The sequence below is a fragment of the Ornithorhynchus anatinus genome, chromosome 1, assembly GCF_004115215.2.
Source record: "Ornithorhynchus anatinus isolate Pmale09 chromosome 1, mOrnAna1.pri.v4, whole genome shotgun sequence".
NCBI lineage: Eukaryota > Metazoa > Chordata > Mammalia > Monotremata > Ornithorhynchidae > Ornithorhynchus > Ornithorhynchus anatinus.
In genome coordinates, this window is record NC_041728.1 from 66,997,741 (window position 1) to 67,024,245 (window position 26,505).

General features: G+C 46.6%; 1 protein-coding gene across 12 annotated transcripts in view; it reads left to right on the forward strand.

Moving 5' to 3' along the window:
- SLC8A1 (solute carrier family 8 member A1) overlaps positions 1-26,505 on the forward strand; it is a 437,445-nt gene that overhangs the window by 392,130 nt on the left and 18,810 nt on the right. For all 12 annotated transcript variants that reach the window (XM_039912185.1, XM_029081636.2, XM_007669162.4 and 9 more), the window contains 3 exons: positions 3,406-3,536; positions 9,444-9,543; positions 19,601-19,876. In XM_039912185.1, the coding sequence (XP_039768119.1) occupies positions 3,406-3,536; positions 9,444-9,543; positions 19,601-19,876 (507 nt within the window). The remainder of the gene's footprint in view (positions 1-3,405; positions 3,537-9,443; positions 9,544-19,600; positions 19,877-26,505) is intronic.

Consider the following 26,505-nt stretch of genomic DNA (forward strand, 5'->3'; position numbering starts at 1 on the left):
CAGGCCTCTCCTCAGGCATGGGGATGGGAAAATTGCTCAACTGTTTCTGAAAAATTGTAGTCCTATGCTCTTGGTAGGATCCAGTCAGTCTAGGATCCAGTTAGTCGGCAGCAGCATCTGGAGAAGAATACTCTCCTGCAGCCAGATTTGAACCGGCCAATGAGAGACACTGGAAGGAGGCATGAGAAAACAGAGAGAGAGCTTCCTCACCTCTGCAGGCAGAGGAAAATGGATCCTATGGCCAAACACACACTCATTCGAAGTCAACAAGTCATCCCAGACCAGGGGCATCCCTCTGAGACCTGACATATTGGCTAGATTTTCCTAGAAAAAAAACTGTCCTCATCGAATCGCTTTGCTTCCGCAAACATGGACCTGACCGTAAGCTCGTTGCGGGCAGGGAACGTGTCTGTTAATTTTGTTGTATTGTACCCTCCTAAGCGTTTAGTACGGGGCTCTGCGTATAGTAGCGTGCTGAATAAATTCCACTGATTGATTGATTGATTGATTGTAGTTCTGAAGCATTGCCAGCTCTTTCGAACCCCTGAAATGTTGGATTCAGAAGGCCAGGGTTATCTGGGAAGTGACTGTCCAAGGTCAAGCAACTCTGCCAGTGTCCTCAAGCTCAAGCCTCAGGAAGTCTACCATTAAACAGACAGTCCCTTTGTATCCGGTCTCTGTGATCCAGTCAGTGAGAACTAATTGGAGTCAGATTTCCATTAAGACCTTTCCTCATCTCTACCTTCACTGAATGTAAATGCGAATCCCCAAGGCTCTGAAGGAAGTTCCTTGCAGCAAAGGTTCACTTTGCTCAACCCTAGGTTCCTGCCAGAATTTTCTTCAAGTTTTTCCAGAAAATTCAGTGTTCTCGATCTGATTTTCTGGGGAATGGGGGTGGATTCTCCCTTGGGTCAGCTTTAAGCAAGGATTTTGTTAGATAGGGACTCAGTGTTCCTGATGTTCACACACTGGGGGAATCTCACACGGTTCTTGGAAAAAGGAAAGTTACTTTGTCGGTCCTCCTTTGTTATCTAAAATATCACATCTCACAGCTCGTGGGCAGTCTCGGCCAATGACTAAATGTACGCAAGAGACTTCAGCGGTGAAGAGCAGCTCATACAAAAGGAAGTAGGAAGGTAGGGGGAAGAGTTAAAGAAGAGTTTGAATTTCTAATTGCTGATTTGCTGCAGGGGACAGTCTTTCAGCCTTACTGCTGGGAGATAACTGTTTTTTAATTAGGGCCGGGTTCACAGCCAGTGTCCCTATCACCATTTTAGCTCAATCCCATGATCAGGATGTGGGCGATGGCTTCCTGACTATTTTTTTATGGCATTTGTTAAGCGCTTATTATGTGCCAGGCACTGTACTGAGCGCTGGGGTAGATACAAGATTTAGGTTGGACGCAGTCCATGTCCCACATAGAGCTCACAGCCTTAATCCGCATTTTACAGATGAGGCAACTGAGCTTCAGAAAACCTGAGTGACTTGCCTGCCATCTCACAGCAGACAAATGGCAGAGGCAGGATTAGAACCCGTGTCTTATTACTCCCAGTCTTGGCCTGGCTCAGGGATGCCTCAAATGGGAGGGAAGTGAAAGCTATCTCCCCTTTAAGGACCCAGAAATCTTAGAAGTGAATTACTGCTTTCCCTGAGCCTTGGCTCTATCTGAAGGGGTGCGAGGGAACAGAGGAATGACAGGAAAGTCTCTTGTTCGGACTTCAAGACAGGTAGACACGTGCAAGAGAGAGGTAGGAACTCTCCCCCCTCTTGCTCAATGAATGCTCTCTTCTTTGGATAATAACAATAATAATAATGATAGCATTTGGTAAGTAATTCTATGTATCAAGCAGCGTTGTAAGTGCTGGGGTAGATAAACTCAGCATCTCGCCATCAACCCTTCACCCACTTCCTGCCTCTGGTCCGGAATCTCCTCCCTCTTCATATCCGACAGACCATCAGTCTCATCACGTTCACGGCCTTTTTTATGGCATTTAAGTGCTTATTACACGCGAGGCACTGTACTAAGCACTGGGGAAGATACAAGCCAATCAGGTTAGACACAGTTCTCTATCCCGTAGGGGGCTCACAGTCCCCATTGTACAGATGAGGGAACTGAGGCAAAGAGAAGTGAAGTGACTTGCCCTAGGTGTCACTGTGATCAAATGGCGGAGCTGGGATTAGAACCCAAGCCCTTCTGATCCCCAGGCTCGTGCTCTATCCATTAGGCCATGCTGCTTCCCTTATTAAAGGTGAATCTCCTCCAAGAGGCCATTTCCTCTTCTCCATCACCTTTCCACATCACCATTGCCATTGGATTTGCAAACCTTTACTGACCCCTCAACCCTACAACACTTACGTACATATCTGTAATTTGTTTATTTTAATGTCTGTCTCCCCCTCTTGAAAATAAGCTCTTTTTGGACAAGAAACATGTCTATCAACTCCGTTACATTGTGCTCTCTCAATAATAATAATGTTGGTATTTGTTAAGTGCTTACTATGTGCGGAACACTGTTCTAAGCGCTGGGGTAGATACAGGGTCATCAGGTTGTCCCACGTGAGGTTCACAATCTTAATGCCCATTTTGCAGATGAGGTAACTGAGGCACAGAGAAGTGCCACTTAGCTGTGTGACTGTGGGCAAGTCACTTAACTTCTCTGGGCCTCCGTTACCTCATCTGCAAAATGGGCATTAAGATTGTGAGCCTCTCGTGGGACAACCTGATGACCCTGAATCTACCCCAGCGCTTAGAACAGTGTTCTGCACATAGTAAGCAGTTAACAAATACCAACATTGTTATTATTGTTGAAGTGACTTGCCCACAGTCACACAACTGCCAGGGGGAGAGCCGGGATTCGAACCCATGACCTCTGACTCCCAAGCCCGGGCTCTTTCCACTGAGCCACGCTGCTTCTCAAGTGCTAATAAGGTGCTCTGCACATAATAAACACTCAGTCGCTACAATTAACCGATTTAGGTCAGACCCAGTCCATGTCCCACATGGTACTCACAGTCTAGTAGGGGCGATCCAGATTCTTTAGGGAAGCTTTTTCCCTAACAACTCTTCCTCTTCTCCCACTCCCGTTTCGCGTCACCCTGACTTGCGCCTTTCATTCATCCCCCTTCCCAGCCCCACAGCACTTATGTACATATCTGTAATTTATTTATTTATATTGATGTCTGTATCCCCCCCTAGACCGTAATCTCGTTGTGGGCAGAGAATGCGTCTGTTTATTGTTACATCGTACTCTCCCAAATGCTTAGTACGGTGCTCTGCACACAGTAAGCACTCGGTACGATTGATGGGCTGAGTGACTGGTGGAAAGGGCATTGCCGTCTCCTTGTGGGTTTTGTAGAGGATGAATTCCTGCCCTCGACTCAACATCTGCCTGTTTCCTCCCGCAGATGAAGCGAACGACAAACAGCCCTTGACCAGCAAGGAGGAAGAGGAGCGCCGCATTGCAGAACTAGGCCGTCCCATCCTGGGGGAACACACGAAGCTGGAGATCATCATTGAAGAATCCTACGAGTTCAAGGTACTTGCCCTGAAACCACTTCAGGACCTCTAAATCCAGGCAGTGACTTCCGAAATCCCGTGCACCAGAGGATTAGTGGTGGTGCTGCCTACTTAACCCCGGCGGTGCCTTAGGGAAAATGTAACATGAAAAAGCGTTACATTAAGCAGCCGGTTTGAGCTAGAGAAATGCCTGCGGCTAAGCAAACCTAGGCAACCTCTACCCACAGTGAGCTTACAGTCTAGGGGGGAGAGAGACATTCATATAAATAAATACATTTCAGATATGTACACCAGTAGGGAGAGAGACATTCAAATAAATAAATTACAGATATGTTCACAAGTGCTGTGGGGCTGGGAGGAGGGATGAATAAAGGGAGCAAGTCCGGGCGACGCCGAATGGAGTGAGAGGAAGTCTGGTGGAAAAAATACAGGCCTGAGAGATAGAGGATCTGGGTTCTAATCCTAACTCTGCTTGCTGTGAGACCTTGGGCAAGTCACTTAATTTCCCTGTGCCTCAGTTTCCCAGCATCCTATTCATGCAGGACAGGGACCGTTGCTAACATAGTTCACTTGTATCTACCCTTGTGCTTGGAACAGTGTTTGACACGTAGTGAGCATTTAACAAATTCCGTTAAAAAAAGTAGAGATGGGGTGTGCCTTGCTCCTGGGCTGCTGGGTGATTTTTTAAAATGGTATCTGTTAAGCACTCTCTATGTGCTAGGTACTATAATAAGCGCTGGGCTAGTTAAAAGCTAACTAGGTTGGACACAGTCCGTGTCCCACATCGAGGTCACAGTCTTAAACTCCATTTTTCACGTGAGGTAACTGAAGCACATAGAAGTTAAATGACTTGCTCAAGTTCACACGGAAGACAAGAGAAGCAGTTTGGCTTAGTGGATAGAGCACGGGCCTGGGAGTCGGAAGGACTTGGGTTCTAATCTTGGCTCCGCCACCTGTCTCCGGTGTGACCTTGGGCAACTTCTGTACCTCAGGTACCTCGTCTAAAAAATGGGGATTAAGACTGTGAACCCCATTTGGGTTAGGAACTGTGTCCATCTGAATAGGTTGTATCTACCTTGGTGCTTAAGTACTCTGCCTGGCACATAGTAAGCACTTACTGCTTACTTTATTATTATATTATATAATAAAAAATATATGTAATATTTATATTATTATAAATATTATATAAAAAATGGCAGAGCCAGGATTAGAACGCAGGTCTTCTGACTCCCTCACCCATCTTCTATCCACTATGCCGTGCTATTTCCCCGGGAAGATAGTCATTTTGGGGGTTGCTTTGGAGAAGGAAATAAAGGGTAGTAGGAGGGATGTCTCCATGGACTGCTTCAGCAGGGAAAATAAATGAAATATGAATTTGGATTCAATCACTCATGGTCATCTATCAAGCACTGTATTAAACGCTTGGGAGAATAATAATAATAATAGTGGTGGTATTTGTTAAGCACTAACTATGTGCAAAACACTGTTCTGAGCGCTGGGGGGATACAAGATGATCAGGTTGTCCCACGTGGGGCTCACAGTTTTAATCCCCGTTTTACAGATAAGGGAACTGAGACCCAGAGAAGTGAAGTGACTTGCCCGAAGTCACACAGCTGGCAAACAGCGGAGCCGGGATTCGAACCCCTGATCTCTGACTCCCAAGCCCAGGCTCTTTCCACTGAGTCACGCTGCTTCTCTCTTGGTAGACGTATTCCGTGCCCACGACAAGGTTCCAGAGAGAGAAATAATCCCAGTCATCAAGGTGGTGAAAATCAAAGACTAGTAAAGTCGCAGCAAATCCTGTCAGTTACAAGCCATTTCACTTCCTTTGTTCACACACCAGCATTCAGCCTAAAGTCAGGATGGCAAAAAAACAAGAATCTCTTTTCTCAAGGAGTTTAGAGTCAAACAGTATGACGTGTGTAGTGCAGTGGATAGAGTACAGGCCTGGGAGTCAGAAGGTCATGAGTTCTAATCCCAGCTCTGCCACTTGTCTTCTGGGTGATGTTGGGCAAGTCACTTCACTTCTCGGTGCCTCAGTTCCCTCATCTGTAAAATGGGGATGGAGACTGTAGCCCACCATGGGACAGGGCTTTTGCCCAACCCTATTTACTCGTATCCACCCCTGCACTTAGTACAGTGCCTGGCACATACTAAGTGCTTAACAAATACCACAGTTATTACTATTATTGTTATTATTATGTAAGTTACCCCAGTGTTACACCAGGAACTGATCCAGCCAATGAAAATTTTTCAGCCGAAGTTGAGCGGATTGGAAAGTGACATTGAGGAGACAGAGTTGCCTCCATTCCCAGCAGTTGTTTTCCTCTACTTGTTCAGCCTCTGGAATCGGGGAATGTCAAGTAAATGAAATTTCAATATACTCTCACTGGGCACATGAACTCTTATTCCTACTAGAAACAGGATACTTTCCAAACAGCTAGGCCAAGTTGTCCAGGTTAAAACCCCGGGCCGGAGTCAAAGCATCCTTCATCAATACCACATCTTTGTTCTGGGATGGAATACTCATAAAAAGAAACCATCAGGCTGAACCCACATTTCAGAATTTCTGAATCAGAGCCTAGACTGGTAGGTTCAGAATGCCACAGACCATAAATTCAGCTCCTGCTCCTTCTGGAAGAGGAATCCGGAGTTCCAAAATGCAGAAACGGGCCAGCAACTAATTGAAGCTTGCGGTATTTTCGACTTTTCTTATTAATGTTCTATTTGATCCTCACTGAGCCATTCCTTCTAAATTTAGTCGACTTGGTGCCTGCCCAAAGTGCAGGGGGAAGAAAAATTCTTCATCATTATCATTATCCTCACCTTCATCATCATTATCATCATCGCCATTGTCAGCTAGTCTCTTTAGCTCATCAGTAACTGAGCCGAAAAGGCGTTTTACATGAAAGTGTCTCATCTAGACCATTTTGGGGGGACAGGGACCATGTTTAATTCCCGCTCTGTCTAATTCTTTCCCAGGGCTAAGTACAGCGCTCTGCACACAGTAAGCACTTAATAAATATTATTGTTACTATTATTACTTTTCTCCCTGCCAACCGAGGAAAGAAAGACATCATGGCAACTTCAATTAATCTTCCAATTCCCCAAGCCACAGTATCCCTTCGGCCAATCCCGGAATTTATGAACTTGTTCACACCTTCCTTAGCATTCATATGTGTGCGTGCAGGCATGTGTGTGTACTCAGTTATTTATTTTGATGACCCTAGCTGTAAATCTACTTATGTTTGTCTCCCCCATTAGAGATGTGATCCTTATGGGAAGGGAATGTATCACTCGTATATTATGTACTTTCCAATCACCTAATTGAATCCACGACATTCAGCAAGTCTTCAGTAAATGCTTCTGCTGTGGCTACTACTATCACCACCATTAGTAATAATAATAATAATGATGATAATCATCACCGCAGTATTTGTTAAGCACTTACTCTGTGTCAAGCACCATCCTAAGGAATGGAGATACAACTTCGCGAGGTTGGACACGGTTCTTTCCTCACATGGGGCTCACAGTCTATCTAGGAGGGAGAATAGGTATTAAATCCCCATTTTCCAGTTGAGGAAACTGAGGTACAGAGAATTTAAGTAACTTGCTCATGGTCACACGGCAGCCCAGGTCCTCTGACTCCCAGGCCTGGGCTCTTTCCACTAGGCAACACTATTTCTACCATTATTTCTCATACTCTGAGCCCCTGGACTAACTTTCTGTTTTAAACACTGACGAGGCAAGAGCAGAATTCTTACGGGCACTGACTCTGGCCACCTGGCCTCATAGGCCCGGATACAGTGCCCCATTGACAAATATATTCATTCATTCAATAGTATTTATTGAGCGCTTACTATGTGCAGAGCACTGTACTAAGCGCTTGGAATGGACAAATCGGTAACAGATAGAGACAGTCCCTGCCCTTTGACGGGTTTACGGTCTAATCGAGAGACAGACAGACAAGAAGAATAGCATTAAATAGAATCGAGGGGAAGAACATCTCATTAAAACAATAGCAAATAAATAGAATCAGGGTGATGTACATCTCATTAACAAAATAAATAAGGTGATGAAGATATATACAGTTGAGCAGACGAGTACGGTGTTGAGGGGATGAGACGGGGGAGGGGGAGGAGCAGAGGGAAAGGGGGAGAAGAGGGTTTAGCTGCGCAGAGGTGAAGGGGGGCGGTAGAGGGAGCAGAGGGAAAAGGGGAGCTCAGTCTGGGAAGGCCTGAGTCCAGAGCAGAAAGGAAGATGAAGAACGTTTGGTCAAGCGACATCAAACCTAGCAGACTCTCTTTCTATTCTCTGTCATGTTAACAGTGGTGTGATGAGAATGATGGGTAAAGATCTCCCCTCAGACCCCAGAACATATGTTAACAAGATAGAAGGGAGACTTTCTGGCTTCTGTAAACAGATATTAAGAGAAAGAAATTGGCGGGGAGGGTTCTCTAACCTTGTTTTTTTCTCATTGTGTCATTTCAAAGCAAATCCTTGCCTTTCCCATTTCTCTATTTTGTTTTCACTTGGGATTTTGATGGCTCTTCATTTCTAGCCTCCAGAGCTCGCTTCTCCATGCATCATTTAGCTTGAAATTTGCCAACCCCTTTCACAGGAAACGCAGGTGCATCGTGTCAAAATTTTGAACTCAGCAAATGTAATGCATGTTTATGCTTCTTCAAAATTAGTAGGATTTGGAGGATTCGCTGACAGCAAGTTCAGTTGTTCGGTAGCGGACTTAATGTCGTTTAGCCTCCGGAGCTGCTTAGCGCACCGGGCACGCTTACCAGCTCCGGAGTCTCTATGGGTCACCCCAGAGTTGACTGTGTGCATCCGCTGGCTTAGCAGACGATCGTTTGACTGTCTCAGCTGTTACATTAACTGACATTTAGCGCTAGTCTGACGGATCCAACTGCTTGACAAGTGTCTAAAATATTAAGGGGCATGGAACTCATCAGTAGTAAAACAGATGGAGACGCGGACCCAGATCGACGGGCACAATTCAAGCTGGTAAAGAGTAGCTTGGGAAGATCACGGCCGCTCAGGAACGAGGTGGATAAAAATGGTTGACAAGGGGAAAATCAATCCACTGCAGGCTGTGGAGTAACCTTCATGTATTCCCACTACAGTTTCTTTGATATCCAGGGAAAAGGCCCATCAGTGCTTGGAACAGTGCTTGGCACATAGTAAGTGCATAACAAATACCGTAATTATTAATAATAATAATAATAATGTTGGTATTTGTTAACCACTTACTGTGTGCAGAGCACTGTTCTAAGCGCTGGGGTAGATACAGGGTAATCAGGATGTCCCATGTGGGGCTCACAGTCTTAATCCCCATTTTACAGATGAGGCAACTGAGGCACAGAGAAGTTAAGTGACTTGCCCACAGTCACACAGCTGACAAGTGGCGGAGCCGGGATTCAAACCCATGACCTCTGACTCCCAAGCTCGGGCTCTTTCCACTGAGCCACACTTTGCTACCATTCCCACCTTCCCCAGACGTGATAATACCTAGGAGAGTCCTCCGTTACCGCTGTGCAGCCGGTTTAACATGAGGGAAGGCCGTAAGCGAAATTAAGGAAGTTCACAAAGCCTCGATAATCCAACCTGAAATAAACGGTCGGGTCACTGCCACTCGCTTCACCCTGATCACCGGGGGCGTGTCAGGCCCCATCTGTTACCAGGTCGAGGAGGATTCTGAGATTGGACGTGGAGAGTTCCAGGTATGGATATTTCAAACCGGGGCCTTGGCTTTTATCCATAATAATGATGACGTTTGCTCCCGGTACTCTTGTTCAGAGCGTCACATCTGCTGCCCCTGATATAACTCTGGAGCTTTTGAATCAACAAGATCTTAGATTTCCTGAGGCCTTACCCAACCCAGTAACAGTGGCCTCATTTTGCTTTCCGTCTCCAGAGTACCGTGGACAAACTCATTAAGAAGACGAACCTAGCCCTTGTGGTCGGAACAAACAGCTGGAGAGAACAGTTTATTGAAGCGATCACCGTCAGCGCTGGTGAGTTCCCACCTCTGCTCTAACCCACCGTGATAACCGGAAGAGACCCGTCTCCCAGACTGATTTTATTTAATGAACCTCCGCGATGCTGAATAATGAAAGAAGGGTATTCCTAGCCACACGAAATGGAAAACAAAGGTATTTAGCATTCACTTGCAAAACACTTGGAGGAGAGACGCAGCAAGGTCTAGTAGAAAGAGCACGGGCCTGGGTTCTCATCTGTCTCTGCTGTGTGACCATGGGCAGATCACCTAACTTCTCTGTGCCGCAGCTTCCCCAAATGAAAAATGGCGATGAAATTCCCGTTAGAATGTGAATTCCAGGAGGGACACGGATGGGATTTGTGCATTGTTTGGTGCTCAGCACCGGGGATAAGCCTGTTCAGAGCTCTCTATTTTTCTCTGGGAGTAAATTAGGCCTCAGAGACACTTTTTTGGCCCATTAGGACATCATTTAGTGCATTCTCCCTTCAGATCCTTAAATGGTAGCCTAGCAGATTGAAGAAGTCAACCCCTAGGTGAATATTTCATTTATTTCCTAGGAGGGAGCTGGACACGGAGCATAATCTGAACTCAAAACGTGACATCAGTCAATCAACCAGTGGTATTTATAGAGCGCCCATTTTGGACAGAGCCCTGAACTAAGGGCTTGGGAAAATACAACACAGTTGGCGGACGTGTTCCCTGTCCACCAAGAGCTTACAGTCTAGAGGTGGGGTCAGACGTTAAATTACAGATACATACATAAGTGCCGTGGGACTGAAGGTGGGGTGAATATCAAATAATAATGGTGGTATTTGTTAAGCTCTTACTATGTGCCAAGCACTGTTCTAAACGCTAGGGTAGTTACAAGGTAATCAGATTGTCCCACGTGGGGCTCACAGTCTTAATCCCCATTTTACAGATGACATAACTGAGGCACAGAGAAGTGAAGTGACTTGCACAAAGCCACACAGCTAAGTGGCAGAGGCAGAATTAGAACCCACAACCTCTGACTCCAAGCCCGGGCTCTTTCCACTAAGCCACGCTGCTTCTCAAGAGTACAGGTCAAAGTGTGTAGGTGATGCAGAAGGGGGAGGGAGTAGGGGAAATATACATCAAAGATATATCAAACACATAATGTTTAGATATAGAGAATCACATCAAGAATGGTTACAGATCTCACTCTCATGATCATTAGAATGACTGCAAAAATGATAATGCTCTTGTGTTCTAATGGACAATTAAGTATGCTAAGTATAGTATTCTCAAAAACAGACTTCTTGTATTCTGAGAGTCCTAGTTCTCATGTCTGAATATTCAGGCACAGAAAAAGGCTGGGTTATTATAAAATACTGTATTAATTAAAATGCTTTTAAGGATCCGGGACGTTTTTCTTCCTAAATGTCACGGCTTAATAGTTTGAGCAGAGCTGATTATTCTGGCCCCTTTCATGAGTTTTAAAAAGGAATCATTGATTCAGGAAAGGGGTTAGGGTCTCTCTCTTTACCAGTCTAATTTTTTGGGTTCAATTAATTCTCAAGAAGCAGCTGAATCTTTCTTCAATCTAAGCCTGTATTTTGTAGCCCAGCCCTTTGGGAATTTTGGCTCAGGTTCTTAGAAATTAAGGTCATGAGAGAAATCATCGTAGGTCAAACCCATTGCCTATCCAGCTCAAGACTCTGTCTCAAACAGTGGCACTCTGACGCTTGGGGGAACCATAATAATGATAGTAATTAAGATATTTGTTAAGTGCTTACTATGTGCCAGGTACTGTACTACTACTAATAATAATAATGTTGGTATTTGTTAAGCGCTTACTATGTGCAGAGCAGTGTTCTAAGCTCTGGGGTAGATACAGGGTAATCAGATTGCCCCACGTGAGGCTCACAGTCTTCATCCCCATTTTACGTGAGGCCCAGAGAAGTTAAGTGACTTGCCCACAGCCACACAGCTGACAAGTGGCAGAGCCAAGATTCGAACCCATGATCTCTGCCTCCCAAGCCCAGGCTCTTTCCACTGAGCCACTCTGCTTCTCTATATCTTGAACGCCTCAACTCAGAATCCAGCACTAAGCACTTAGTACAGGGCTCTGCACACAGCAAGCGCTCAATAAATAGATTGAATGAATGAATCCAGTGGGCCAACCAGCCAAGAGAGAAAAATTCCCATCTTCCTCACTCCACTTCTGGATCGGCTTTCACCTTGCTTCTGAAAAGAATAGCGTCATGTCTGGGCTTGTTCACTCCCAAGATACTTATCACTCGGTCTGTCAGTCAGTCAATTGTATTTATTGAGCACCTACTGTGTGCAGAGTACTGTACTAAAAGTGCCCGGGAGGGTACAATATAACAGTGTAACAAACACATTCTCTGCCCACAGTGAGTTTCGCTGCACTGGAGGCCTCAGAAGTGAGCCAGACCTCTGACTCCCAAGCCCGTGCTCTTTCCACTGAGCCACTCTGCTTCTCTATATCTTGAATGCCTCAACTCAGAATCCAGCACTAAACACTCAGTACAGGGCTCTGCACACAGTAAGCGCTCAATAAATACGACTGAATGAATGCATCCAGTGGGCCAACCAGCCAAAGAGCAGAGGCTGGCGGTCATATCTGTGGTGCGGTGTTTGTTGGGTGCCCCTCAACAACCTGCTGAAACTGGATCTCCGTGGCTCGTTTGGCAGCTGGTCCTGTTGCTATTTGAATCCGCTGGGGCTTTTGGATTGATCCCTGCAGCTGCAGGGAGCCGTGCTCCCCGGGGAAGGAGACACCTGTGAACACTTTTTTTCTGAGGAGGGGGGAGACATTTCAGCATTCTCCTAAGAGCTGTGATAGGAAAAAAGTCATCTCTTCCCCACACGGATGAAGAGCTGAGGAAGATGCCACATGGTGATTAGGCTGGCCTTCGCCCTAGAATGGAGACGGCGTCTCTCTGACTTTGCAAATAAAAGCAAGGCTCCTGAAGAGAAGCTTGAGACCTCTGATGTGTCTCCCCCCATCAATCTCTTTGATAGGGAAGGTTGAGAGGTGATTTTTGGGTCAGTCTTGCTGTCAGTTGCCTGGTAAAGGCATGTTCCGTTTCAACGGTTCTGTGGCAGGATCTGCTACAGGGGAAGTCAGGACAGCTGCATAAAGAGCTTTCGCCGCTCTTCATCTCCTTCGCTCAAAACCCGGAAGCTGCCTGGAGCAAAGCAAGTCGAGAATAAAAGGCGGGAGCAACCCAGCGTAGCCAATTTTCTGAGCAAATTTGGGGCTCTTTTTCGGTCCCAAGCTGGGTGATCTAAACTTTCGGCTTTAAGTCTGTATGTGCAGGTTTGCCCATGGTGTGTGTAGTCTTGGCGAGAGAACGATTTAGCCGTATCCATGTGGACCAGTCGGTTTAATTAACTTCATAGAAGCCGCCTGACACTTCAGGGTTTCGTGGTCCCCTTAGAGGTCCATTGGTGGGGAAGAGAAGAGGAGAGGGAGATGGGGAGAGAAAGAGAGAGATGTATGCGGGTGTATGGGAAAGGAGAAAGAGTACTGAACGTAGAACAAGACTACCTGATCTAAATCAGTTTATCCTCCCCACATGGGTAAACTAAGTCTACCTCCTGTCATCTTACTAGCTAGGACTTAATAGGACACCAGCTTGGGCTTTAGGCCACCCCCAAATCACAGCTGTGTTCTTACCCCTCTTCTGGAAGTTACCAAAATAACAGAAGGTGGGTTCCCTCGGTTAAACTGCCCTTTCTGTCGTTGTTTGAAGATCAACAGCATATGTTAATGTACAAAATTTTACTGATGTCTGTGAGTGTGGCCTGAGTCTGAATTCAAGTTTTTCTCAAAGGGCAAATGCTATAGCCTAATCAAAAGTAACAGAGAAGCCACGTGGCCTAGCAGAAAGAGCACGGGCCTGGGAGTTAACTGACCTGGATTCTAATCCTGGTTCTGCTATGTACCTACTCTGTGACCTCTGTGTGACCTTGGAAAAGTCACTTAACTACTTTGTGCCTCAGTTCCCTCATCTGCACAGTGGAGTTTGAGTATTGGTTCTCCCTCCTACTTACACTGTGGACCTCATGTGAGATTATCTTGTATCTACCCCAGAGCTTAGTACAGTACCTGGCACAGAGTTAGCATTTACAAAATGTCATTTTTATTATTCATTAAGGGGGGGAATGATTTTACTGTTTGGTGTCTGGTCAACTACTGGGCTTAAGGAGGCTACCTTTGTCCCTCTCGAGTGATTTATTGATTGCTCTTCCTGGATATTCAAGCTGGACATCTATTAGGGAGATCTTCACTCAGAACATCTCATTGACTAGTGAACTTGAAGTAGTGACCTCAGAAAGGTTTGCAGGACCACTGAGATTTTACTTTATTGTGATTCTTTGGGCTAGAATTATGCCCTGTCCAAGAGGAACATATAGTTTAGTAAAAGGAAAGCAAAGAAAGTCTAATTAAAACAGCCTCCCACCTTTGCTCTACTAAACTTGCTCCTTCTTTTAAAATAAAACCTGAATAAGAGGAGAAATTATTTGCTCTTTGGGGTCTATTAAGAAGTTCTTGTTCGAACCCAGTAACGCTTAGGCTTAAAGAAGCCAGGAGGTCTTGAAGGCTAAGCAAAAGGAGTTGGTGAGAAAGAAGAAGAAATACGGTGGTCGGAATCTAAGGAATATCTGTTCTCTTTGTGATCTACTCTGGATTGATTCCTGAACAGCCTCAGCAAAGGCCAGTCTCAGAACGTGGATTCTCACCTTAGGGATTCATGGAGGACTAACTGTACTTTCCTCCAGCCCCACTCTTTTTAATGGTATTTAAATGCTTATTATGTGTCAAGCCCTGTTCTAAGCCCTGGGACTAATCAGGTGGACACAGTCCCTGCACCACAACCTACATATTGAATCCCCATTTTACAGCTGAGGAAACTGAAGCACAGAAAAAATGAAGTGACTTGCCCAAGGTCACACAGCAGTCATGTGGCAGAGCCAGGATTAGAACCTTCTGACTCCCAGGCCGGGGCTCTATCCACTGTGCCACGAGAGATAGAGTGGAAATGGCCCAGTGCAAGCCATCTCTATTCCTGCCCAGAGTGGGAACCCCCTTCCTTAACCCTAAACAAATGACCTGTGCAAGTAGAAGCCCAGGATCTTGCTTGCTCCATCTCCCAAGTGCTTAGTATTTTCGTTACCCTATTTATTTTGTTAATGAATTGTACATCGCCTTGATTCTATTTAGTTGCCATTGTTTTTACGAGATGTTCTTCCCCTTGACGCTGTTTAGTGCCATTGTTCTTGTCTGTCCGTCTCCCCCGATTAGACTGTAAGCCCGTCAAACGGCAGGGACTGTCTCTATCTGTTGCCGACTTGTTCATCCCAAGCGCTTAGTACAGTGCTCTGCACATAGTAAGCGCTCAATAAATACTATTGAATGAATATTGAATGAATTAGTACCGTACTCCGCAAACAGTGAGCGCTCCATAAATACACTTGATTGATTGACTGATTACTGAGGAGGCAGCAATGGAACCCAGGTCCTTCTGACTCCCAGGCCCTTACTCTATCCACTAGGCTATGCTGCTTCTCTATGCTAATCATAGTTGTTTTGCTGTCTGTCTCCCGCTTTGAGACTCTGAGCCCGTTGTTGGGCAGGGATTGTCTCTATCTGTTGCCGAATTGTACATTCCAAGTCTTAGTACAATGCTCTGCACGCAGTAATGGCTCAGTAAATATGATTGAATAGCATTGTTTTAGGTCAATATTACAGACCTCAGTGGGAGGTCACTGTTCACTGAGGTCTGCCCTGTCCCTAGCTGTCTCTAGGGAGTCCGCTGTGGCTCAGTGGAACAAGTTGAGAGGCAGCATGGCCTAGAGGAAAGAGCCCGGGCCTGGGAATCAGAAGGACCTGGGTTCTAATCCCGGTTCTGGCACGTGCCTGCTGTGTGACCTTAGGCAAGTCACTTTTCTTCTCTGGGCCTCAGTCACGTCATCCATAAAATGGAGATTAAGAATGTGAACCCCGTGTGGGATGTGGCCCCTCCTGATTAGCTTGGACCTTCTCCAGGGCTTAGTATGGTGCTTGGCACATAGTAAGCATTTAACAAATACCTTAGAAGAAGAAAAAAAGTGGTAGGGTCACTACGACTCCACTTTTCTGTTAGCAGGGCCCTGACTGAGGTAAAAAAACATATCTGGGCCCTCTAGAACGAAACACACACCAGTCACGCTGCCTGCATGCAAGCGAGGCAGACGGCATCTCTCAGCTCTAGCCGCAGGCTTCTGGACACTTTGACGGAGTGGCATCGTCTCTGACGTCCCAGAAAAAATGACGCTGAGACGATTGTTATCTACCTCCTTGGTCTCGCTGGAAAACAGACACCGGGCGAGCATCCGAAAGAGCTGACACAGATGGGCAAGAGCGGTGCTTGTTCCCCCAGCCTCCTTTTGCATGATTAAGCAGCACCTGAGTCTGAGGTGAACATCAACCCGATAAAATGTGGTCCCGAGCCATATAACCCTAAACCGTTCCCATGCGCTGAGGCCAGGGACGTCTCTTCCCAGCTCCAAGAAAAGCCACATCCGCTAGGCCAGGAGGTAGAATGAATTTAGTGTTCTCCCTGGTGTGGCTTCGGGGCAAGCGCTTAGTACAGTGCTCAATAAATACGATTGATAGATTGAGTTGCAGAGCTGGGGTAGCTGGGAACCCTGGAGGATGGCGGTTTCAAAGGCAGAATCGCGGGTGTAGTGTTACACACAGAAATCTTGCTCCTTTTCAGGCACACTGAGGCAGGATCCCTGTGCTTTCTCCTCCACCTCATTCAATAGTATTTATTGAGCGCTTACAATGTGCAGAGCACTGTACTAAGCGCTTGGAATGTACAAATCGGTAGCGTTTGTTACTTTGACGGGCTTACAGTTTAATCGAATAATGGCATTTGTTAAGCGCTTACTATGCGCAAAGCACTGTTCTAAGCGCTGGAGAGGATACAGAGTGATCAGTTTGTCCCACATGGGGCTCTCAGTCTTAATTCCCATTTTACAGATGAGGTAACTGAGACCCAGAGAAGCTGAGTGACTTGCCCAAAGTCACACAGCTGACAAGCGGCTGAGCGGGGATTTGAACCCATGACCTCTGACTCGCAAGCCCGGGCTCTTTCCACTGAGCCACGTTGTCCACCTCCCCAACCCTGCAATACACACACCAAAATTGAGCCCACCAGCCCCATGGCAGGCTTCCAGGAGTTCATAATGATACTATTATTGTTATTGTTATAATCAATCAATGGTATTTATTGAGCGCTAATTATGCACAGCGTCATTCAAAAGTATTTATTAAGCATTTACTGTGTGCAGAGCACTGTTCTAAGCTCTGGGAGAAAGAACAGTACAACAATAAAGAATAATTCCTGCCCACAACGAGCTCACAGTCTAGAGAACTGTACGAAACATTTAGGAGAGTATGATACAACAGAATTATGAAACACGTTGCCTGTCCATACAGAGCTTACAACCTAGAGACACGCTTACAGTCGAGCTTACAGTTTAGTCTATAGTATTATCATCATGATTATTATATTTGTTAAGCGCTTACTACATGTTCTAAGCACCAGGGAAGATACAATTTAATCAGATAGGACACAGCACCTGATCCCCTTGGGGCACTTAGTCAAAGTAGGAAGGAAAATGGATATAGAATCCCCACTTTTGCAGTTTAGGAAACTAAGGCACAGAGAAGTGAAGAGGTTTGTCTGAGGTCAAACAGCAAGTAAGTGGTAGAGCCGGGATGGGAACCCAGTTACTCTGATTCCCAGGTTTGTACTTTTTCCACTAAACCATGTTGCTTCTCCTATTAATAATAATAATATTTGTTAATCACTTATTATGTGCCAGGCACTGTTCTAAGTGCTGGGGAAGATAGAAGCTAATCAGTTCGAATAGAGTCCCTGTCCCACAAGGAGCTCACAGCCTTAATGCCCATTTTACAGATGAGGTAACCGAAGTCCAGAGAAGTAAAATGATTTGAGCGAGGTCATTCAACAGGAAAGTGGAGGAACTGGGATTAGAATCCAGGTCCTTCTGACTCCCAGGCCCTTGCTCTATCCACTAGGCCATGCTGCCTTTCCTCCCTTAGAAGCCAACGCCAGGTGGGCCGCATTCCTGCTGAAGGGGATTCTAGGCCACAGTGCTGAAATCTAGGCCTGGCAACTATCACAGCCTTGATGATGATAAAGTCCTTCCCATCCAGGTTGCCACAAGGGGAGGGGGAAATGGCGTCTCCACCACAGCTGCTCCGTGGTTCTCATTAAGGATGCTCAGCGTAATGGAAGAACCAGCTTGGGGAGGCAGAGGAAGAAAGGGGTTTTCTGTTGGCAGAGGGAAAGAGGGGATTCATTGAAAATTGTGCCCCCAGAATCTACCCCTACCCATATACTCGGTCCATGCAGGGGGCTGAGTAGCAGGTTGGGGATCTGTTGTACATTCCAAGCGCTTAGTACAGTGCTCTGTACATAGTAAGCACTCAATAAATGCTTTTGAATGAATGACTCGAGGCATGGTCACCGGTACTGACTGCATGGGAGCAGAGGTGATGGGGGACAACTACCCCACGTTGCTAGAATTCAGCTCCCGGATGCCATTTTTGTCAGCCGCTTGTTTATATGGATCATTATATTCTCAAATATTTTTATGTATGTCTCCCCTGTTGGTAAACTCAGGGTGGAGTGTGCCTTGAGCGTTCGCTTTTTATCTTTTGTTTTTCATGGTAACTGATAAGTGCTTACTTTGTGCCAGGCACTGTACGAAGCACTGGGATAGATACGAGCTACTCAGGTTGGGCACCGTCTCGGTCGCACATGGGGCTTACTGACTAAATCAGAGGGAGGAGAATTTAATGCCTATTTTACAGATTGTCTAATTGAGCCCCAGAGAAGTTAAGTGAATTTCCCAAAGTCACACAGCAGACAAGGGGCGCCGGGAATAAAACCCAGACCCATTGACTCCCAGATTCCACTAGAAAGCATTCAGTTTAGCAGCATCTAGGGAAGCAATGAGGCCTAGTGGAAAGAGCGCCTGGCTGGCAGTCAGGGAACCTGGGCTCAGTGGCAAGAGCCCGGCCTTGGGAGTCAGAGGTCCTGGGTTTGAATCCCTGCTCTGCCATGTCAGCTGTGTGTGACTGGGGGCAAGTCGCTTCACTTCTCTGTGCCTCCGTTCCCTCATCTGTAAAATGGGGATTAAGACTGTGAGCCTCATGTGGGACAACCTGATGACCCTGTATCTATCCCAGCGCTTAGAACGGTGCTCTGCACATAGTAAGTGCTTAACAAATACCAACATTATCATTATTTCCAGCTCTCCTACTTTTGTGCTGGGTGAACTTGAGCGTTCACTTCTCATTTCAGGACCTCAGTTACCTCATCTGTCAATTGGGAATTAAATACCTGTTCTCCCTCCTCTTTAGGTGGTGAGCTCCTTGTGGGACAGGAACTCTGTCCATCCTGTGTTCTATCTAGCCCAGTGCTTAGCACAGTGTTTGAGGAAGTGTTTAACAAGGACTACAGTTATTATTAACATCACCGCAGTGTCTTATACCCAGTGGTTTCTCCACAGATGACAGTATTACTTCTACTTTGACAAAATCTAACCGTTCCAGCCAAAACTGACACAAAATGATGGATCTCTGAACCATTAGGTCACTGAAGCCTGTCTCCTCCTCCACCCAAGAGTTCTGCCCCATTTCATCCTCATATTCAAAATAAAAAATTGGTCCCGGTGACCTTGGTGGGGATAATGTTCTTCCTCAGAGATCGTAATAATATTTGTTCAAAGCTTACTATGTATGAAGTGCTGACGTAGATACAGGATAATCAGATCAGACAAAGTGGCGTTCCTTCATGAGGTTCTCTAAGAAGGAGAAAGGCACTTAGTTCCTATTTTACAGATGAGGAAACTAAAGCACAGCCTCCTTACCGCACGGTCCAACCCAAGCTGGTGGCCCCAGGGCCACCCGAGGTGGGACAGGGATGGGCCCGAGGAATAACAGGTGCCAACCTGGTGAGCCCAGGACCGCGCCGGTGGTTGACGGGCTCCCTGTCTTTCCCCAGGCGAAGACGACGACGACGACGAATGCGGGGAGGAGAAGCTGCCCTCCTGCTTTGACTACGTGATGCACTTCCTGACGGTGTTCTGGAAGGTCCTGTTCGCCTTCGTGCCCCCCACAGAGTACTGGAACGGCTGGGCCTGCTTCGTCGTGTCCATCCTCATGATCGGCCTCCTGACGGCCTTCATCGGCGACCTGGCCTCCCACTTCGGCTGCACCATCGGCCTGAAGGACTCCGTGACCGCGGTGGTCTTCGTGGCCCTCGGGACCTCGGTGCCAGGTAGGGAACCTGGAGAGGGTCAGCCTGGCTGACCCGCTTCACCCAAAAGGCGATTCCGCTCGGACCTCCCTCTCACTCCCTCCACGTGGAACAGGGATCCTGTTAGTACACGGCGCGTAGTACAGTGCTCTACACACAGTAAGCGATCAATAAATACTATTGAATGAACTATCCGATAAACTTGTATCTACCGCAGTGCTTAGAACCGTGCATGACAAATAGTAGATGCTTAACAAATACCATAAAAAAGAAAAAAATGAAAGCTCCCATTTCCTGATAACAGAATGCATTTTTCTACTTTTTCCCAAGCACTTTGCCATGAAATACTCTCCTATCATCCTGGTAGGATGCTTCTCATGCCACTCAAGAGGGCACTCATTCATACAGTTCTGGGCAGGAGACAGACCAGCTGAAAGCCATCTGAAGCCATCTCATCTGTAAAATGGGCATTAACCGTGAGCCTCACGTGGGACAACCTCATTACCCTGTATCTACCCCAGCGCTTAAAACAGTGGTCTGCACATAGGAAGCGCTTAACAAATGCCAACATTATTAAAGCCAGACAGTCTGGTAGAAAGCCACATGAAAGGCCACCCTATATCTTTGTGAGGTAGGAAGAGGAGGCATTGTTATTCCCATTTTACAGAGAAGGAAACTGAGGCACAGTGGACTGACTGCCCAGTGTCACCCTTCTGCCCATTGGCTGAACTAGGCCTTGAACCCGGGTTTTCTGACTCTTACTTGACCACTTACCCTAGCAACTTATAAATTGAATGGTAAAAAAGGGCCCTTTCATCAACCGTGAAGTGAAGTTGCATCCAAAGGGCCCTTTCATCAACCTTGAAGTGCAGTTGCATCCACATGCCTTGTGGTCCAGAGCCTAGAAGAGTCTATGAAAAGAAAGTCTCCAAAGCACCTACAATCAATTAATCAGTCAGTCAGTGGTATTTATTGAGCACTTATTAATGTTGGTATTTGTTTAGCACTCACTGTGTGCAGAGCGCTGTTCTAAGTGCTGGGGTAGATGCAGGGTGATCAGGTTGTCGCACGTGAGGCTCACAGTCTTCATCCCCATTTTACAGATGAGGTAACTGAGGCACAGAGAAGTGAATTGACATGCCCACAGTCACACAGCTGACAAGCGGCAGAGCCAGGATTTGAACCCATGACTTGTGACTCCCAAGCCCAGGCTCTTTCCACTGAGCCACGCTTTGTGTTCAGAACACTGTACTAAGCCCCATGGGAGAGTACAATACAGGGGAGTTGGTAGACATGTTCCCGGCCCAGAAGGAGCTTAAAGTCTAGAGAGGGAGACAGACTGTTAAATAAATCACTAATTTACAAATGAGTGCTGTGGGGCTGAGAATGGGGTGAATTCCAAATGCTCAAAGATAATGGCAAGGATTTCATTTAACAAGTAGGGAGCTTGGGGATCAAGAATTAGCACCGGTGTCAGCTGACAAGCAGCACCCTCAAAGCCTCTTTCATGAGTGTTTACTTTCAAACATATTTACTGAGCGCTTACCACATGCAAAGCGCAGTCCTAAGCACTTGGGAGAGTACCATATAACAATAAACAGACACGTTTCCTGCCCACAGTGAGCTTAGAGTCTAGAGGAGGAGATTGACAATTAATTTAAATGACTACATTACAGATAAGTGCATAAATGCTGTGGGGGTGGGAAGGGGGATGAATAAAGGGAGCAAGTCAGGGAGACACAGAAGGGAGCGGGAGAAGAGGAAAAGGGGGCTTAGTTGGGGAAGGCCTCTTGGAGGAGATGTGCCTTCAATAAGACTTTGAAGGGGGGAAGAGTAATTTTCTGCCAGTCATCAGTGGTATTTATAGAGCACTTACTATGTGCAGGGCACTGTACTAAGCACTTGGGAAAGTACAATACAACAGAATTAGTGGACATCTTCCTTGCCCATAACAAGCTTACAGTCCAGAGGGGGAGACTGTCATTAATATAAATAATAAACTAATATATAATTGAAAGATATCTAAAAAAGTGCTATGGAGTTGGGGATTGGGGTGAATATAAAATGTCCAGGGCTTACAGATCCAAGGGCTATAAAACATCATCCAAAGTTTGAGAAACGGTCATGTAGGAATTGCTATATGAAAGTGACTGTGCCCTAGAGAATACGGGCGAGGCATAGAAGCAGCATGGCGTAGTGGAATGGGCCCGGGAATCAGAAGGTCATGGGTTCAAATCCCCACTCCTCCACTTGTCTGTTGTGTGACCTTGGGCAAATCACTTCACTCAGTTACCTCATCTCAGCTGCTTCATCTGTAAAAAGGGGAAGATCTACCTTCTGCATAGAAGATGCAGAGGGAGAGAAAGCTGGGGAAAAGAGGGGTTAATCAGGGAAAGCCTCTTGGAGAATAGTGTTTTGGAGATGGAGAGAGAGGCGAACTAGCATATCTGGAGGGAGAGGGAGTTCCAGGCTAGGAGGAAGACATGGGAAAGGGGTCAGTTGTAAGATAGATGAGAACGGGGCACGGTGTGTAAGCTGGGGCTCGAGGAGCAGAATTGTGCGGGCTGGACCCTCGTAGGAGAGCGGTGATGTGAGGTAGGATGGGGCAAGCTGACTGCGTGCTTCAAAGCCAATGGTAAGGCGTTTCGGTTCGATGCAGAGGTGGGTGGGCAACCGGTGGAGGATCTTGAGGAGTGGGGAAACACGGAACGAATGTTTTGGTAGAAAAATGATCCGGTTTGTGAAGTATGAACTGGTGGGGGAAGAGGCAGGAGGTGGGGAAGCCAGCAAAGAGGCTGATATAATAATCAAGGCAGGATATGACAAGTGCTTGAATTAATGCGATAGCAATCTGGATGGAGAGGATTGGGTGGATTTTAGCAATTCTGTGAAGGTTGAACCAACAGGATTTGGTGACAGATTGAATGCGTGGGTTTAATGAGAGAGAGGAGTCGAAGATAATGCCAAGGTTACGGGCTTGTGAGACAGGGAGGATGGTGGGGCTGTCTACATGATGGGAAGGACAGGGGGAAGACAGAATTTGGGTGGGAAGATGAGGAGTTCCGTTTTGGACATGTTAAGTTTGAGGTGTCCAAGTAGAGATGTCCCAAAGGCAGGAGGAAATAGGAGACTGCAGAGAGAGAGAGAGAGAGAGAGAGAAGATCAGGGCTGGAGATGGAGATTTGGGAATCATTCTCAGAGTTGAAGCTGTGGGAGCGAATGAGTTTTCTGAGGGAGTGGGTGTCGATGGAGAGTAGAAGGGGACCTAGAATTGAGCCTTGAGGTACTCTCACAGTTAGGGGGTGAGAGGCCGAAGAGCTCGCTCACTTTTAGAAAACAATCGAATGCGGAATGACTGGGGGAGGGGGTGAGTTATGGGGACCCTAGGAGTTACGTCTGAGCCACAGCCTTGAGTGCTGCTACCTGTGAAAGGGCACACTGGTCTACTCTGAGATCTTGGGCAAGTCACATCACTTCTCTGTGCCTCAGTTGCCTCATCTGTAAAAGGGGGATTAAGACTGTGACTCCCATGTGGGTTATGGACTGTGCCCAATGTGATTAGCTCATATCTACCCCAGTACTTTGAGCAGCGTCTGGCATATAGTAGGTGCTTAACAAACCTCATAAAAAGTCAGGGCTTAGTAAATACCATTGATAAAAATGATAATCATCATCATAATTGTGGTATTTGTTAAGCGCTGACCCTGTGCCACGCACTGTGCTAAGAGCTGGGGTAGATACAAGATAATTGGGTTGAGTCCCTGTCCTTCATGGGGCTCATGGTCTAAATCCTCCTTTTACAGATGAGATTATAATAATAATAATAATGTTGGTATTTGTTAAGCGCTTCCTATGTGCCGAGCACTGTTCTAAGCGCTGGGGTAGACACAGGGGAATCAGGTTGTCCCACGTGGGGCTAACAGTCTTAATCCCCATTTTACAGATGAGGTAACTGAGGCACCGAGAAGTTAAGTGACTTGCCCAAAGTCACAAAGCTGACAAGTGGCAGAGCTGGGATTAGAACTCACGACCTCTGACTCCCAAACCCATGCTTTTTCCACTGAGCCACGCTGCTTCTCCATAATGTTGGTATTTGTTAAGTGCTTACTAGAGAAGCAGCGTGGCTCAGTGGAAAGAGCACGGGCTTTGGAGTCAGAGGTCATGGGTTCGAATACCGGCTCGGCCACTTGTCAGCTGTGTGACTTTGGGCAAGTCACTTCACTTCTCGGTGCCTCAGTTCCCTCATCTGTCAAATGGGGATTAAGACTGTGAGCCCCACGTGGGACAACCTGCTTCCCCTGTATCTCCCCCAGCGCTTAGAACAGTGCTCGGCACATAGTAAGCGCTTAACAAATACCAACATTATTATTATCATTACTATGTGCAGAGCACTGTTCTAAGCGCTGGGGTAGATACAGCGTCATCAGATTGTCCCACATGAGGCTCACAGTCTTAATCCCCATTTTACAGTTGAGGTAACTGAGGCACAGAGAAGTGAAGTGACTTGCCCACAGTCACACAGCTGACAAGTTGCACAGTCGGGAATCAAGCCCATGACCTCTGACTCCAAAGCCCGTGCTCCTTCCACTGAGCCAGGCTGCTTCTCTGAGGACAAGTGAAGTGACTTGCCCAAAGTCATATAGCAGACAAGTGGCAGAGTCGGGATTAGAACCCAGGTCCTTCTGACTCCCGAGCCCGGGGGCCTCCAAGCGCTTGGCGCAGTGTTCTGCACACTGTAAGCGCGCAATCAATGCTACCGAATTGAAGGACTGAAAGGAAGCGCTCAATAAATACCATTCACGGAATGAATCCGTTTTGCTTTGCTGCCTCCCACCTTCTACACCGTGAGCCCGTCGTTGGGCAGGGAGGATCTCTTACGGTTGCCCAATTGGCCACTCCAAGCGCTTAGTACCGTGCTCTGCACGCAGGAATTGCTCCATAATAATGATGTTGGTATTTGTGAAGCGCTTACTATGTGCCGAGCACGGTTCTAAGCGCTGGGGGAGATCCAGGGTCATCAGGTTGTCCCACGTGAGGCTCACAGTCTTCATCCCCATTTTCCAGATGAGGTCACTGAGGCCCAGAGAAATGACATGACTTGCCCACAGTCAGGTGGCAAGTGGCAGAGTCGGGATTCGGTATTTGCATTACCCTATTTATTTTGTTAATGAAATGTACATCGCCTCGATTCTATTTAGTTGCCATTGTTTTGACGAGATGTTCTTCCCCTTGACTCTATTTATTGCCATCGTTCTTGTCTGTCCGTCTCCCCCGATTAGACTGTAAGCCCGTCAAACGGCAGGGACTGTCTCTGTTGCCGACTTGTTCATTCCAAGCGCTTAGTACAGTGCTCTGCACATAGTAAGCGCTCAATAAATACTATTGAATGAATGAATTCAAGTGATGATGCTTAAGGGAGAGGGAGTCAGGTAAAAGAAGACTTAATCAGGGAAGGCCTCTTGGAGGTGATGTGAGCTTTGAAAGTGCTGAGAGGGGTGATCTGGAATATTTGGAGGAGGAAGGAGTTACAGGTCAGAGGGGGGATGTGGGAAAGGGGTCGGTGGTGAGATAGACGCGATCGGAGCGCAGTGAGAGAGCTGACGCTAGCGGGCTAGGCTCTAGTAGGACATCATTGGGGTGAGGTTGGATGGGGTGAGCTGACTTAGCGCTTTGAAGTCAATGGTAAGGAATTTCTGTCTGATGCAGAAATAGTTGGGCCACTGCTGGAGATTGTTGAGGAGGGAGGAGACGTGAACTGAATATTTTTATTTTTTTTAGAAAAGCAATCCGGGCAGCGGAGTGAAGTATGGCCTGGTATGGGGAGAGATAGGAAGCGGGGAGGTCAGTGAGGAAGGCAGATTCAGTAGTCAAGGTGGGATAGGATAAATGTTTGGATCAGCAGAGTAGCAATTTGGATGGAGAGGAAAGGGCAGATTTTTAGCATTGTTGTGAAGGTAGAACTGACATGATTCGATGACACTGAATTTGTGGGTTGTGTGAGAGAGCTGAGTCTGCATAATGCCAGGTTTTAGGGTTTGTGAGGTGGAGGGTTAATAGCATTGTCTGTAGGGATGGGAAATATGGGGGAGGACAGGGTTTGGGTGGGAAGAAAAGGAGTTCTTTTCCATGTGGTTTGTGTTGAAGAAAGATTTGTGGAGGCAACCACACAGTCCATTTCCTCCTTGTGCCTAAAGTGCAGCAGTAATGCCACCAGATGAGATACATCCAGATCCTGAGACTCTGGAAGGAATCAATCAATCAGTCAATCAGTGGTATTTATTGAGCACTTACTATGTGCAGAACCCTTTACTAAGAGCTTGGGAGAGTACAGTACAACAGAATTCATTCATTCAATCATATTTATCGAGCACTTATTGTGTGCAGAGCACCGTACTAAGCACTTGGAAAGTACAATTCGGCAACAAATAGAGACAATTCCTACCCAACAACGGGCTCACAGTCTAGAAGCGGGGAATTAGTGGATGTGTTCCCTTGCCCATAACGAGATTACAGTTCTAGAGGATGGGAAACTCAAGCTGCTCTCTCATTCCTCGCTGAACTTTTTCCCTAAACCCCATCTTGGTGACACTGGCACTCCGAGCCCAAGTTTCAACCTGAACTGGTGATCCACAGGATCTCAGAAGTGCCCA